Source organism: Perca flavescens, chromosome 16 (assembly GCF_004354835.1).
Source record: "Perca flavescens isolate YP-PL-M2 chromosome 16, PFLA_1.0, whole genome shotgun sequence".
Lineage (NCBI taxonomy): Eukaryota > Metazoa > Chordata > Actinopteri > Perciformes > Percidae > Perca > Perca flavescens.
This window is the reverse complement of record NC_041346.1, coordinates 20,646,596-20,661,867: the sequence shown is the minus strand read 5'-3', so window position 1 is coordinate 20,661,867 and position 15,272 is coordinate 20,646,596. Positions and strand designations below refer to the sequence as shown.

Below are 15,272 nucleotides of genomic sequence, written 5' to 3'. Positions count from 1 at the left end.
CTGTTTTAAGTTACTGCTAATCCAAGCTAAGTACTTTTTACTGACAGTGCTTCACATTAAAAGCATTCAATTGGCAAGCCATGGGGTAGATTTTATTGTGAAGCTGATGCAGGAAACTCAGTTTGACTGTCACCAAGGTTTGAGATGACCACAAGCGTTCATGAAAATTGCATTGCAAACATCTTCCTAAATGTTATGTCAGCAGATCATCTCTAAGTGTTTGCTGTAGTATTAAACCCCACTTGCTGACACCACCAGTAACTACAACTGGAACTAACCTTATTGAAAAGCACAAATGAAAGAAACTGGACAGTCAGAATTGATGAAAGTTCAATGGAGGATCAATGGATCAACAGCAAAGTTGCCCAATTTAGTCTAATTTACTCCTACACACAGGTATGAACAGTGTTAGAGGTGTCATTCATAGACTCTGCTCCTCCCTCCTTACTTGTGTCTGAACGGTGAGACGAACTGGCAGTACTGGCAGCTGTATTTGTCTTCTCTGCTGAACAGTGCCATGGCTGAGTGGCTCCTCTCATGGGACCTCAGTCCCTGCATGGACATAAAGACTCGGTCACACTGGGCACACGGGTGACCCCCTGCTGCTAATCGCTGCTTCAGTTCGCCCTCTGATACCACGGCCCTCGCTGCAGCCACGAGAGCTGCTGCCCTTCCTTCAATAGCATCCGTTTTTGGTTCCAGTGGCTCAGCGGCAACAGCAACACCACCAGAAGCTGTGGAAACCAAGGATTGACCGACCATCGTAGCCGCGGGTCTCTCGATGCCATCGGCTTCAGACTCAGCTGCTTCATCCCCCTCGAGGTCGCCGTTAGTCAGGCTCTCTGAAGGCAGGGTCAGGGGGACCTCGCTGACTTCCTGCTGCAAAACAAAAAGGAGAAGTCTCAGATGATCAGTAACTTTCTGTGCCTGCTGTTAAAAGCACATAAGCAACAGTTGAGAATCTGTATAACACTGGTTCTAGTGTGCTGTATCAGTGAGATCATTTCAGTTAAGTGTTGGTTACAGCTTTCTCACTTACGCTCTGTAATGTCAACTGGATACATGTGTGCTGATTTCATTGGCCTGAAAAGTATTTCTATGCAACGCACTTTCATTAACCACCTGTCCAAACTACTTTAAGCTGCTGTGTCAGCCTGTAACTGAAAGTGTTTCTGGTCCAAGAACGTATTACTGAAAAACATGACTGGTTCAAGTCCAGCGTAGGCAAGCCTTAACAGTTACCTGAGGCCAACTCCATTCCTGACCTGAAACTCAGTAGTCTACAGGTATTTACTGACACACCATACTTAGTTAATATCGAGTTGATTGCATTATTATAATAGAATGTGACATGATAACTCAAGTCCAACCACTCAAATCTGTCCAGGACCTTTGTTACATATCATTCCCAACTCTCCTCCATGTTTTAAATATATCTCTCAACCGTATAAGAATAAAATTCTTATTAACAAAGTCGATCACAATATGCATCCAGTTTCCTATGATTAATAAACTTAATTACTAGATGATGCTGCTTAATCACCCAGAAAATAAATGGGAGGATACAAAACTGATAAGGACCTAAAACAAGACCTTGCACATTCGCACATCTACCAACAACAACTCAAACTAAACGCTAAACAAAACTCCATATAGTTCCTCTTTCTTCATCTGCTGGAGTACTGGCTGGTTTCTGTAATCGTCACAAGTAGACAGACAATCACCATGACTTTTTTATTGCCCTGAGGAAGCTCATTCTTTCTGTTTAAGGACCTGACCCTGCACTTCATGCAGCCATAAATAAGATGTGGCATCCACAGGCCCAACCTTGCCATCCAGTCTGCCCTGACTGCACTGTCAGCCTGATTCAACTGTATCAGAAACCATTGCAGTTCTAGAGTTGAAACTGTATTCATGATACTATAAAAAGCATAGTATCTACCTTATGGTACCTTGCTCCAGAGCACCATAGCAGTGCCCAAGAGGTGAACTGGTATCTCTCCAGCTACCAATCCACACTTCATACTTTGATCCATATGGGGACTTGAACCAGTAACCCTCTGGTTCCTAACCCAACTCCCTATGGACTAAGCTACGTCCACAAACACCCAGATAGAGCTGTAATCGGGCCTTAAAAGTATGGCCCGAAAAGGCACGAGCCCGACAGAGTTTGGCCCGAGCCCGACCCGGACATTTTGATTGACAGCTTTTTAAAAGCCCGAACCCGTTTACAGCCCGACTGTAAAGGCCGTCTATCAGCATCATTAGAGTGTCGGACACGCGCTTTGCATCGCGAGCGGGCACACGCAACACTCGGCGGGAAAGGGAGAGAAAGAAAAAAGAGACTGCGCCGCACGCACACAGCTCCTTTGTTTTTCGTAAAAAAAAATTAGTCATTTATACATTTTTTAACATAATTTATTCATGAATAACGGAGGCTATAGGCCACTTGGAAGTTGGAACATAGAAATTAATTAAGTCCTCCAGAGACCAGCCTCCGTTTCACCTCCTCAGGATCCATTTTCACGCTAATCGAAACGCATCACCTGACCGCTCATTTACCATGCAGCCCGAAGCGCAAGCCCGAGCCCGGCCCGAGCCCGTGAAAAATAATAGAAATTAAGCCCGAACCCGACCGTCGGGTCCCGTCGGGTTCGGGCAAAGATCTTCAGCTCTACACCCAGAGCCCTGACACATGCTACTTGCTTTACAGGCTTCAATATTTATTCCATATACTGAATGTACCTAAAAGTCAAAGTTACAACAGAATACATATTAAAAACATAAAAGACAGAGTGAGTGTATGATGGAAGAACCAGTCCTTCCCTTCCTTAGGCCTTTTCCCCTCACTAGCAGCCTCAGTCGAATACTAATGTTCGAATAGTTACCCGCCGCTGCCCTAAAAGTTATGGCTCACCACTCTGTCCTCCAATACCCCCCACCCCCTCCCCTGCAATGGGACAGCATTGCTTGTTTTCTCTGGGGGAAGCTGACAGACTGCCTACCCAGAAGCCACCGTCTGTAATAAACAAAATGAGAAACAGAACCCAAGTCCAGTGAAACAGATCACTGCAGAGCTGCGAAGATGAGGAGTTTGTTTACAAGACAGAAACACCAGGGACAGCCAAAGTGGGTCCTTTAAGGATTGTTAAAGAATATATAACATTATTTGGAGTTGATATCTTCAAATAATGCATACTACTACTATGTAAAGCTAAGCTAAGTTTACCAGCTGCTGGCTATAGCTTTATATTTATTTATGGGACAGATATGAAAAATCTTCTCATCTATCTATTCCTTTAATGCATTTTACAAACAAGTAAACAACAGATGCCGTTTTGAAAATATATTTTTTTTAATTTAGCCATAAATAATATAATAATTATTGTTAACATTATTTTACCTAAATATGTTTTAGCAATGACATGCGTGTTGCTAATATGAACATATTTCAGACTTAATGTATCAAAAGCCACAGTTAAATAAAACAAATACTATAATAGTATAAAATAAATGTAAAAATAAATCCAACTCCATTTACCTTGACATGTCCCTCTTTGACCTCTCCATACTGGACGTGCTTCCGAAGGTGGTTGCAGATGGCTCGGAGGGTGGGGTGCATCTCTATGCAGAAGTTACACCTGAATCCTATGGGTGCTTTATTTACAGGGCTTTCCTGTTCAGAGAGAAATATGCCGTTTTATTCACAGTTTTTGTTTTCTTTCTGTTTGACATCTTTTTCAAATGTATTTGAAAATGATTTGAAATTAAGATGTTTATTTAAAATTATATTATTTAACCTACTATCAGTGTATAATCTGCCAACAACCAGCTGATGTATTTTGTGAGAAGGTACTACTATTTCTTCTCTGTGAGATTTATATTTTCTCCATGAAGTTAGAGACAGCCACTGTCCTCAAATATACATTAAATGAATCAATGGTATTTTGAATCAACGTATAATGAAATTATTTAATCACACCTCATTATCACCATTATAATATTTCTGGAGACAGTGAGGGGGCAATTTAAAATATATAATTATCTCTTAATTCCATTTTGGCACATTATAAACACTTTGGATACAACTGCTAAGTCATGTTATGAAAAATTAACAATACTCAGAAATTATGTCTTATGTCTGTGAACTGTTTTCCAAAACCATGAGAACCCATGACTCCAATGAACAGCTGTAGTATGATAGACAGTAGTAGTTCACAGCATCAGAAGATTTATTGTATGCTTTAAGATATTAATGGCAAAAGGAAAATGAAATCATGCCTGTTTTATTCTTTCATTTACAAGCTTTAAGGGAGACTCGTATCTTCACTCACCTTCTCAGGTTTGGTCTCGGGCAGTTCTGCGGCTTTCTGTTTGCTGAGCAGCTGCCTCCTCCTCTCCAGCCTCATGGCCCTCTTCTGAAACTCCTCATTGTGGTTCAATAGATGTTTGGCCAGAATCGGGAGAGCCAGGAACTTCAGCTCACAGTGAGAACACTGGTACAACTCAGAGTCCTCATCCCCGTGATCAGGCGATACCACAAAGTCCCTCTTCAAGTCACTGCTGTGGTGGTCGTTGTAGTGCATAGAAAGCAGTTCGCCTGTGCTGAAGGACAAGCGGAAGCATTTTAGACACTTGTAAGGCAGCCATTCGACCTCTCCGTCCTGCTCGGTTTCAAGCTGAACCTCCAGCACGTCCTTGTCATCCTCTGCTATTGAACTGACAGCAATCTTTTCAGGTTCTTTGGCATAGATAACGGTAAAGTAGCGGCCAAGCTTGCTAGCATGCTGCTTCTTGGGGAAGACACCGGGGTGGCGTTTAATGTAGTGTGAGACAATGCTCTTCCTGCTGAAGGCCTGGAAGGCGCAAAGAGAACACCTTCGTCTCTCCACAGCCAAACGCAACTCTTCACTCATTTCTGAATTGTCCCCTTCTGACGGCGGTGGTGCGATTACTTTGTTAGGCTTTTCGGTCATAGTTTTGGAAGCAGCCAGGCAATGGGTATAATAGGCATCAATATCATGCCGCTTCTGGTAGTGTGCTGCCAGACCTTTGCGTATAGGGTTTGTGTAAGAACACAGAGCACATTTGAAGACATTGTTTTTACCCTCTGGCTGAGCACGGACGTTGTTGTGCTTGATACGGTAGTGACGAGCAATGCCTTTCCTGGTGGAGCAAAAGTATTTGCAGAGCTGACACTTGAATATAGCATGTTTCTCTGTCTTATTGATGGGTAACTCAGAGTGGGCAAGGTCCAATTCACTGACCTCCTGGACCTTTGCTGCGCTTGATATATTACCAGCACTGCATTCAGCTACTGGCTCTGTTTCTTTACCAGGAGAGAAATATGTCACAGAGGAAGAGAACATTTCAGAAGCTGACTGATTGTGATATTTCTCATAATGGATTTTTAGTTTCTCCAGTGTCCCATGTGTGTATGGGCACATTTTGCATCTGTATGCGCCATAGCCTTGCCTTTGAGTTTTGCACTTGTCGTCTCCTTCATTTAAGTCAGGGATTTGCTCTATATCATCAGCAAAGTCTTCTGCAGTGACTTTCACTAATGGGTGTCTCTTTTGATAGTGAGTTAGGACACCGTGGATTCGGGAGTTTACATACGGACAGTGACGACATTTATACACAGAACTGGGGTTGATGTCTGCCTCCTGTGCAAAATCTGCAGCTTTTACTTTCATACCTGGGTGCTTCTTTCCATAGTGAGTGAGGAGGCCATGGAGACTGTTGTACTCTGACAGACAAACAGTGCACTGATAAGGATTGTTAGAGATGGAAAGGCGTGGGTGGGGAGGAGGGGGATTGCTTTCTTGAGGTGTAGTGACAATGACCAGTGGTCCATCATCTTCAACAGACTGGCAATCGAAAGACGCATGTTCTTTGGCAACCTGCTGGTGGATCTTTTCAGCTGAGCCATTTCCTTTGATAATATCCAAAAGCACAGATTCATCCCCTTTAATGACCCAAGGGTGGACTGCCTGATAGTGACTAGTGATGTCCCATATTGTACAGGCCTCAAAGGCACAGTCTCTGCATTTGTAATGTTTAGTTTCCATATTGCCTCCTTGTTGAGTGGTCTCCGGACCAGCCCATAGCTTGCTGGCCATGTATGTGTAATCAACATTGTGCTCTGGATGGCGTCTTTGGTAATGGAGCAGCAGGCCTTGGGGTTCAGCGTGGGAGTAAATGCACCACTCACAGTGGTAGCCAGCCTCTAGAATGCCATCTTGGTAAGCCCAGTGTAAAATGGTCATAGCTGTGGCTTTCACAGTGGGGTGCTCTTTCTTCAGATGCTTCTTTAGGGCATAGATATAGGGGGATGTGTAGGAACAGTGTCTGCACTTCAGGGAGCGCAGGGGCGTAGTGTTTTCAGGGTCTGGTGGGGCTGGGATCAAGGCTGAAGAGACACTGCTTGACTGAACCATCTGTGCACGCTCGCGCTGACTACGGACAACTGCAGTGTGACGACGCACAAGGTCAGCGTTGGCCTTGGTTTCCCTATGCTTCTTCTGGTAATGAATAAGCACTCCTTTTACAGTGCGGTTGCCATAATCACATTGCTGACAAAAGAACAGCTCGTCTTCACCTTTCTCACCACTTCCTGGTTTAGGGCTTGTGTTGTTAGATCCATCGTGACCATTATTTTGAAACTGCTTCAAAAACTGTTTAGGAGCCGCAATTTGCAATTCATCCATTAATTTCATCAAACCAGGGGTGGGGGCGCCATGTTTGATATATTTTGCTGTCACTTTTACTTCTGGGTGTCTCTTTTGATAATGGACCAACACACCAACAACAGATCTGTTGCTGTACACGCAATGTTTACAGTAGTACATTTCTTCATCTGATCCATACAGCTCTGCGCTTGGTTGTTTTGGAGGCGCAGCCATGCTAAGATTATATGAAGAGTTTGCAACAGACTGCGATTGATCCACCGAGATGACCTTCATGGTTTTCTGTATACGGAAATAAGACGCCTTTTGCTCTGGGTGTTTCTTCTGATAGTGGACCAAAACGGAGTGCATGTTGGGGCTAGCAAAAGAACACACATCACAATCATAGACGACAACATTGCCACCCACAGATTCTTTGAGAGGTTCTGTCTCAGCACTGGCTTCAGGGGTCTTAGAGACCGTTTTCAGCACTGGGCTGGAGGATGACCTGGGGGTTGATGTGGCCGAGTTCAAATTCTTGGGGCCAGAGTTTAATATTTCCCTCAGGGTTTGTGATTCACCCGTTTTATGGGACTGCTCCACTACATAGCTGGAGAAGATCATAGCATTGTTGATTTTTACTGTAGGGTGCATTCTTTGGTAATGGGGCATTAGGCTCCTGACATTGGGGCTTGTGTATGAACAAAAGCGGCACATGTATACCAGATTTGGTTGGTTGAAGTTCAGCACATTGCTTGCTTCAGGGTGGTGATCCATGTAGTGTTGGTGCAGATCGTTGTAATTTGTGTATTCGATGTAGCACTCTAAGCAGCGGAAGACCGCACTCTGGTCCTCGGGGTCCAGGATGTACTTAAAGCTGAACTTGATGTAAGGATGCATCCTCTGGTAATGGGTGCTAACGCTGCGAGCTGATTTGTTGTGGTAATCACAGTGTTTACAGTAGAAACGTGTAGTTCCCGGTTCCTCTGAATAATCAGTGTTCTCTTGAATGGCATTGTCGCTGGGTTCAGCAGAGATGTTTTCACTATCATCTGAGAGAGTCAGTGATATAGGAAGGTTTCTAGTTTTTGACTTAGGGTTGCTTTTTCTTTTCCCTATTCTGCCTCCCTCGTGAGAGATCATTGATTCTCTTGCATGAAGCTGTTGTGTGTTATAATTGAAGACATGGTTTTTATTGTCATGGTTTCTACCCTCTTTATCAGAACTGGTGTGATTTTCTCCTGCATCTTCATCATCCATGTCATCTAGGTTTATGATCATGTCCTGTTGGCTTTGGCTTATCTTACTTTGAAGGTTACTGGCAATTTCATCAATTCTAGTTCTCTTCTTAACCGAGGACAAATCCAAAGGCAAGTCATTAATGGACTTCCTGGCTCTTTTCCCTGTTACTAAGGGCTTTTTGGTGGCAAGTCCTAAAATGGAGGTCTGGGTTTTTTGTAGAAAGATTGGAGAAGCATCTATTTCAGAGTCGGTCTGGTCAGTCAGCTGGCTTTCAAAGACAGTGGGATCTAGGTCATCACAGTAGGAATGCTTGTGCTGCTGGTGAACCCTCAGACCTTTCAGAGTGGTGGTAGAGAAGCTGCAGAGCGTGCAGCGATGAGGGTTCTGCTGCTCGTTCGGTGTGCTGGTTATCTTTTTTCCATTGACTTTGGAGCTTACATTACCTCCGTTAACTGGCTCTGTAGCGTTTTCATTGTGAGGATCTGGACTATCGCTTGTTAAGTCCATGGTGTCTAAATCTGAGGATATGTGGCTCTGTTTGTGCGTGCCTAGTTTAAGAGGGCTGGTGCAAATAAACGGGCATTCATCACATTTATACACTGTGGTTTTACCAGAAAGGTGAATGTTTTCAATGTGGCGGGAGATGCTCCGCCTGTGCATGGTGAGGAAGGAGCAGAAGGGGCACTGAAAACGGTTCATGTACTTTCTAAATGGTATTCCTTTAGTCTCCAGTAATTTATTGTCCTCATCAGTTAAAAGCTGCTTTGCATCTGCAGACAGGGTCCCAGTATAGCTAGGATCATCTATGTCGCCCAACTCTTCCTCATCATCATCCTCTAAGCTGCTACGAGAGTCCTCCTCATTAAATAAATTGGCATCCATGCCTACGACACTATTGGAGATGTCAGCTGAAGCAAACCTCTTGGACAAAATGGAGGAACCTGTGCTGTTGGGTGTTACTGCACGAATCTGTGCATATTGAAAGGTAGAGATCTCTGGGACTGTCTTCTCTGACACGTTTTCGTCTGTTTTTCCTACCGGCTCTTCCTTTTCACAAACGTCAGTTGAACTCATCCTTGATCTAGTCGGGCTTCGGGAAGCAGAGGGAGAATCTGGTTTGGGTGAGCTTGCACTTGACTCCCCTTCCAGCTCCGCAATAGAAGAAACTATCTTGACCTTGTCACTGTGTTCCTTCACCACGTGATTAGTCCAGCTGTCCTTCTGGTCAGTCTGATAGTCACACCATTCGCAGGCAAATGTTCCCTTCGTGAGTACAATGGCTGAGTCCGATTCCTCCGTGGTCTCTGCGTATTCTGAAGGATCTCCAGCGCTCTCAGAGGGAACCTTGCTATGATACATTAGTTGGTGTTTCATTATCCTTGCTTTGCGTGGAGACTGGTATGTGCAGTACTGACAAGAATACACCTTTGAATGGTCATTGTGCATTATAACGGTGTAGCTGGACCGCTTAGCTGTCTGGGAGGAGATACTTGCATCTGAATCTTCCTCTACAACATTATGCACTTTTTTGGTGTGATTTTTTAAGAATGACTTCGATCTGAAGTAACGAACACAGAACTTGCACTGATAAAACGGCAGGTGGGTTTCAGCTGTCTGCTTTTGTTGTGTTTGGTTGGAATTGTCAGTAGAGATGGGGCCTAAAAAAGATTTAAAAAAGTATGTGAGATGTTGGCAATTGCTGGAAAACAGAAAATTAGTACATTTAGTTGTTATTTAAACTTTCGGTTGTTTCGCTTAATAAAACCAGTATATAAGTAATATTCTGCTTTTATTAAAACGTTTTGTTGTTTCAGTCAATAAAACTAGCAACAACTCATACATGTTAAGCTCCATGAAATCCTCCTACTATGAAGAGTTATTTGAAACCAAAACAGAAGTGTTTCCTAATCCATAACAAATTAAACTGTAACATCTGATTTCATGTGGTGGACATACTCATTCCAGCTTTAGGAGGCGTATAATCCTTGTCATCCTTGTCCTCATATTCCTCCTCTTCCTCCTCATCTTCATCCTCATCTTTCAGAGAGTCAGACTCATCTGCGTCTGCAGGCTGCAGGAAAACGGTGTGCACTTCCTGAATGTGGGTCTTCAAGTCATCATATGACTCGGCACGAAAGTCACAGCCGTCACACTGCAATACCTCCATTACTGAAAAGAGGGAGCACTCCCTGGAAAATCAGGGAAACCTGCAATGAAAATGAGAGAGAAAAAAATGTATGAGGACTTGTAGCATTTTCCAAAGAGTACACAGCAGAATACATGTCTAATTAAGTGGGTGTGATTGAAAATAAAAATAATGTATGAGACTTGTGTTAAAATATACATATGAGCCATTTTTACAGTGCAAGTTAAGGGGTATTTATTATAGCAAGGAGACCCGTATGTACAGAGCTATTACAATGCAGGCATAATATTAGTCTATAATCCTTACATATTCAGTTTAGTGAACATGCCCTTCAATGGAAAATGAGCTTAGTAATGATCTAGCATGATTACCAATGGCAATTCCTGCTGTGAACAAATACTAATCAAGTGCAGGTTGGATGATGCACATTTTTCACATAAAAGGTATAAGACAATGGCCAGCAAAAGATATAATGCTTTCAAATCATCATGATTATGTGTTCAAAAGAGTCTCATCTGATAGCTTTATAGAGCCTCTTCAAGTTGCATTTGAAATAATTTGGTCCAAAATGTGGTACATTGTTGAAAATTTGGCACTGGAGGGAAACTCTGGATATATGAAGACACAACATACTCTGAATTTATTTCTTTATGGCTGTTTTGATGTTAAATAATATGTGGGACTGATGAGATGATATAATAAAAGCAGAAATGTCACAGAAATAAATACATTTTATAAAAAAAAGTTATATTCCCAAAAATGTACTAAAGAAATATTTGTTCATTTATGCAAAAGCGCAACAAATTCCTGTTGTTTAATTATCAAAACAAAACCACACAGATACAGAATCACAAATTCATATAAAATTGAGATTATTTTCACTGCAGCTGTCCACAAACTCTGATAGAAAGCCATACAAAACATGACAAAGAGAAGAATTCAGCAGATGCTGATGTTACTCAGAATACTAAAAAGGTCTAATTTTTTAGCATAGCATCATTCTAAGAACAATGGAGGACAGAGAAGGGATTATGGCCTGATTGTCCCATTTTTATTACCTTGGGATAAGCAACAGCTGGAGAGCAGCTCCACAGCTCAGTATTTAGAGCAGACTATTCCATCAGATTGTATCAACTGCTCTGAAATAAGATTGAATGAATCAACGGAGAGATGAAAGCTTTATGCAGGCTTCTCTCTTTGCAGTTTGGACTTGGCCAGAGAAATGGAAGTTGATGATGTGGCCATCATTTCACAGCTCTTTCATCATCGCTTTCTTATCAATTGTCATTTTGTCTTGCAAACCATATAATATCACAAATAGCATTTGTAGCTCACGTTACTTCTGAGATGGGTAGTTAAAGGGCACACTTTACAACCTTGGCTCACAAATCAAAACATAATCAATATTACTCCAACACCCCATGAATTTAGCTTTAAAATGCAGTAATAACATTGTGAGTGAATCATATTACTGTTGTATGTCTGCTAATTATACTGTAAGTATATGTCAAGAGATCTAACAAGTAATCCAGCTTCAAGAAAATTAAAGAAATGGAAGCTTAACAGGAATTCAACTAGCACCTCTCTGACTCAGTCTTTACAGGAACTGTTGTGAGTTTTACAAAGCTGATATGTATAACAAGGTTCCCATTCATATCCAAACTGCTCATATCCAAGGCCCATGCAGAAAGATGCAACTCACATGGAGGATCTGTAATGTTATGGGTATGGCTTTGTAGTGGGATTCATTAGATCTGTCAATTGCTCTCCATGGATGCATTATGGCCTAGTATGAGGACATTTTACAGAAGCAAGTGCCAAGTTTTCACATTTCAGGATGATTACATCCCCAAACCTATAAGTAAGTTTAAAAATGGTTTTATAAAAACTATGGAGACCTTCAAAGGTATAATCATATTTGAACCTACGCACAGCTGGGCCTTGTATGACAGCATTTCATGGTGGATTAAAGCACTTGTGAATGCACATGTGGCCATTCTCCTCCTCATTACCTGCTTGCTATAATATGTTTTTTATCATTTCTCCACCATGGACCATGTACCCTAAATAATGTACGCTGTAGAAAAAAAGCTTAAAATACAAGTCTAAAACAACAATAAGGTGAACATATTGAAACCTGTGTGCACACTAGGGTGTGTACACAAATCCAAACACACAGATTGTGTACACTGCATGTCAGTTTGTAACTGTCAGAAACGACCAGCACAGAAGCTGCAGCATGCAACAACTTTTTTTATGTGCCAAACTTCTTTGTGCACTGACAAAGTAACAAACCTTTTGGAATTTTAAGATATTCTTTGCCAATGTTTTGCCTTTACTGTACAACTTGACAATTTCTCGACTTAGGACATCACACATTATGGCCTATGCTGACATACAAGGAAGACAACTTTCATTTAAATGAATCTACTATTGGCATATATATATATATATATATATATATATATATATATATACAAAGAGGATTAATGGTTCACACTGCAAGAATGACTTTTTGTTGATCCATTGTTCTTAATGGTCAAAACTCTACATCACAATACGCCATGATTCATGTCTATAATCCAGTTAAATCCAATCTTACTATAAGCATCAGTTCTCCTTATATTCTTGCTGAAATGCCAGAAGATTAAGAGGTTTCATTAGTGGCTGTAATAATACCCAAAGAAATAAAAACTACAGAAATCAATTATAAAAAAATAATAAATATCATTCTATAAACACTATCATAATAAACTTGTACTGCTTTGATTTAGGCCTCTAAGTTACATTCTTATTATTAAGCAACTTTAGAGCAAGAGTTGCATAAATACAGCACGCCTATGCGTTTTCATTCATTAGGGCAATGAGCTTTATAGAGAACACATATTTGTTTATTCACCCTGATGTTGCAATTAATAGGCCAGAAAACATTTTTTACAAATTTCAGTGCTAGTTATTATGAAATTATTATATACAATATAAAGTCAATAGCAGGTCAATAAAGTATGCAAATAAGTAAAAGGTTGTGATTTCATAGGAAATATAGCACACCATATAGGCCTCTTGTTTTTCAGTTTGTCTACAGATGAGATTTATTTAAAGGTAATGTGACACGTATACTGACATGGTAATTCCAAACTTAAGGTGGAACCGAGCCGATTTTACACATCAAAGTCTGTTTACAGGTATTGGGGAGCACTGTATGTGGGAGATGTAGGTGTCCATTCTGAGTCTGACAATGTTAGATAGAAGTACAAAGCTAAATCGCTGCAGTTCTCTTTTAAGGTCTTCAATTCTGGCCACAAGGTTGTCAGGCTCAAGATAGGAGAAATTTTAAATATTTGCCCTTGCAGTGCCCTAACTGTGCCCACACAAGTCAGGGTGTCTTGCAGCACAATTTTTTAACTGCCACAGGTTTATTAACATGTTAGCTTGAAACAAAAACACGTAGCACGTAATATTTGCAAAGTAGCTCAAAATGTGATGTATTGACATAGATCTAACTAATTCAAATTTTAGCCCTTAGTTTATTTTTTTTTTAAATAATGAGATACTTGTTTTAAAATGTTTAAGTCAACAACAACACATTTTACAGTCTCAGTGTAATTTATTTTCACTACAAAAACCATTGAAACAAATGATGAAATACTGAAAGAAAATTGGATATTGTGTCACAAAACCAGCTTTGGATTTAATAGATATAGTGAAATATAGCTTTAATACAAGGATCAAATTCAGTCCACTAATCTGGAAACTGCAAAAAACAAATTTCAAGTGAGATCCAGCCAGAGACAGTTGGGAATCCCGCCCTGCTTCCCACACCCAACTGGTCAGCCAGTGGAGAGCTCCATGTGAGCCAGCCAAGCTGCCAGTATGTCCCAGAGCAACCAGGGGATCCATTGTTGTTCAGGGTCAGGTTACAGCCTCACCACGGGGCCCCACCCTGCTCTCTTGGCAGTTCACTGTTGTTTTGAACAAAGTTGCCTCCTAATGCCAGGTTCCTTGACATGGATATCAAGAGAATCCTTTAGGAGAGAAGGGGAGTGGAATGCCTGGGGAGGGAAAAAAAAGCCTCCTACACAACCACCATCTGCCTTAGAGTTGGCTGTGTCTTTTCAGCCAGTCGGTCCCTGCGCCACACCAAGTTAATGGGTGCGATTGTGTAACTGCTTTCATCTAGTCAGCTGGGGCTCTAACAGGCAGCAACTGAGCTGCTCAGATCCTCCTCTGAGCCGTGCTTCAAGGGCAGCCATTTTAGGAGCTGACTATGTGCGCTTAGGTGTTCAGCCAGCACACAACATGGACCCACAGATCTGATCCTCTTCCTCAAAGGCAGGCAGCCTGACACTGGAGAGCTGCTGACAGAAATCTATCTGCCATATGTACAGTACTGTACCCAAGCCCTCTGCCCACACAGCTCAGCAGAAAACATCTCACACTCTTGCCAGGCTGACTTTGCCTGGTCCTTTCATTTCTAAGGGACATTATCTCTAAATGAAGGGATTTTCCAGAGAAATGTCAGAAACCCCGTTCCAAAGAAAGGCAGGTCAGAGCGAGCGGTATGCACCGACACTTTGTGGAGGGAAAGTGACAACTAAGTTCCACAAGGGGGTCTAAAAATGTGAGGCATGTCTGAACTTCTTTATCTCAGAGCTCTGAAACCCTGAGGAGAGAGGGCAGAGAGAAGCAGAAGGGGAAAGCAAGCCTGAAGGGAACGGGTGGGAGGAGAAAGGAGGCGGTGTAAGTGCACGACAGAGCCACCTGGAATATCTTCAGTGGTAAGCTACTGAGGACAAAGCGTTTAGACTGGGCTCCCCAGATTCCAAAGTCTACTGACATTTGTTAATCACCAACCGGTCTCTCTGCATCGGCGAGCTGTGCCAGCAGTCACACCCTCTACTGAAACTGGCTGACAGCAGCTGCTCTGTCTGAAAGAGGACCTTTGAATAAGCCAGCATTAAGCTGATTAGGATGACAGAGGTTTTGTCCTTAACTGTTGGTTAGTGCTACCATCTCATGCAGCCGGGGAGAGAAAATATTATATGGCAAGCATTCTGACTCCCGATAATTCAACTGGCAAACAAGACGGATGTGCATCTTGTCAACCTGCACTCCCTCAATTATTAATGGCCCATTGATTGAAAATGACAGCCTGCTTTTTAAGAGAAAATACAGTGGCAATAACAGCTGGTAGCCAGAGCCATGGAATTGATTTT

General features: G+C 41.9%; 1 protein-coding gene across 2 annotated transcripts in view; it reads right to left on the bottom strand.

The window, feature by feature from the left end:
- The window catches only part of znf462 (zinc finger protein 462), a 49,745-nt gene that overhangs the window by 15,843 nt on the left and 18,630 nt on the right, over window positions 1-15,272 (bottom strand). For both annotated transcript variants that reach the window (XM_028601032.1, XM_028601033.1), the window contains exons 2-5: window positions 9,867-10,117; window positions 4,335-9,568; window positions 3,542-3,676; window positions 449-879 (exon numbers count right to left, since the gene is read on the bottom strand). In XM_028601032.1, the coding sequence (XP_028456833.1) occupies window positions 449-879; window positions 3,542-3,676; window positions 4,335-9,568; window positions 9,867-10,077 (6,011 nt within the window). In that variant the 5' untranslated portion in view covers window positions 10,078-10,117. The remainder of the gene's footprint in view (window positions 1-448; window positions 880-3,541; window positions 3,677-4,334; window positions 9,569-9,866; window positions 10,118-15,272) is intronic.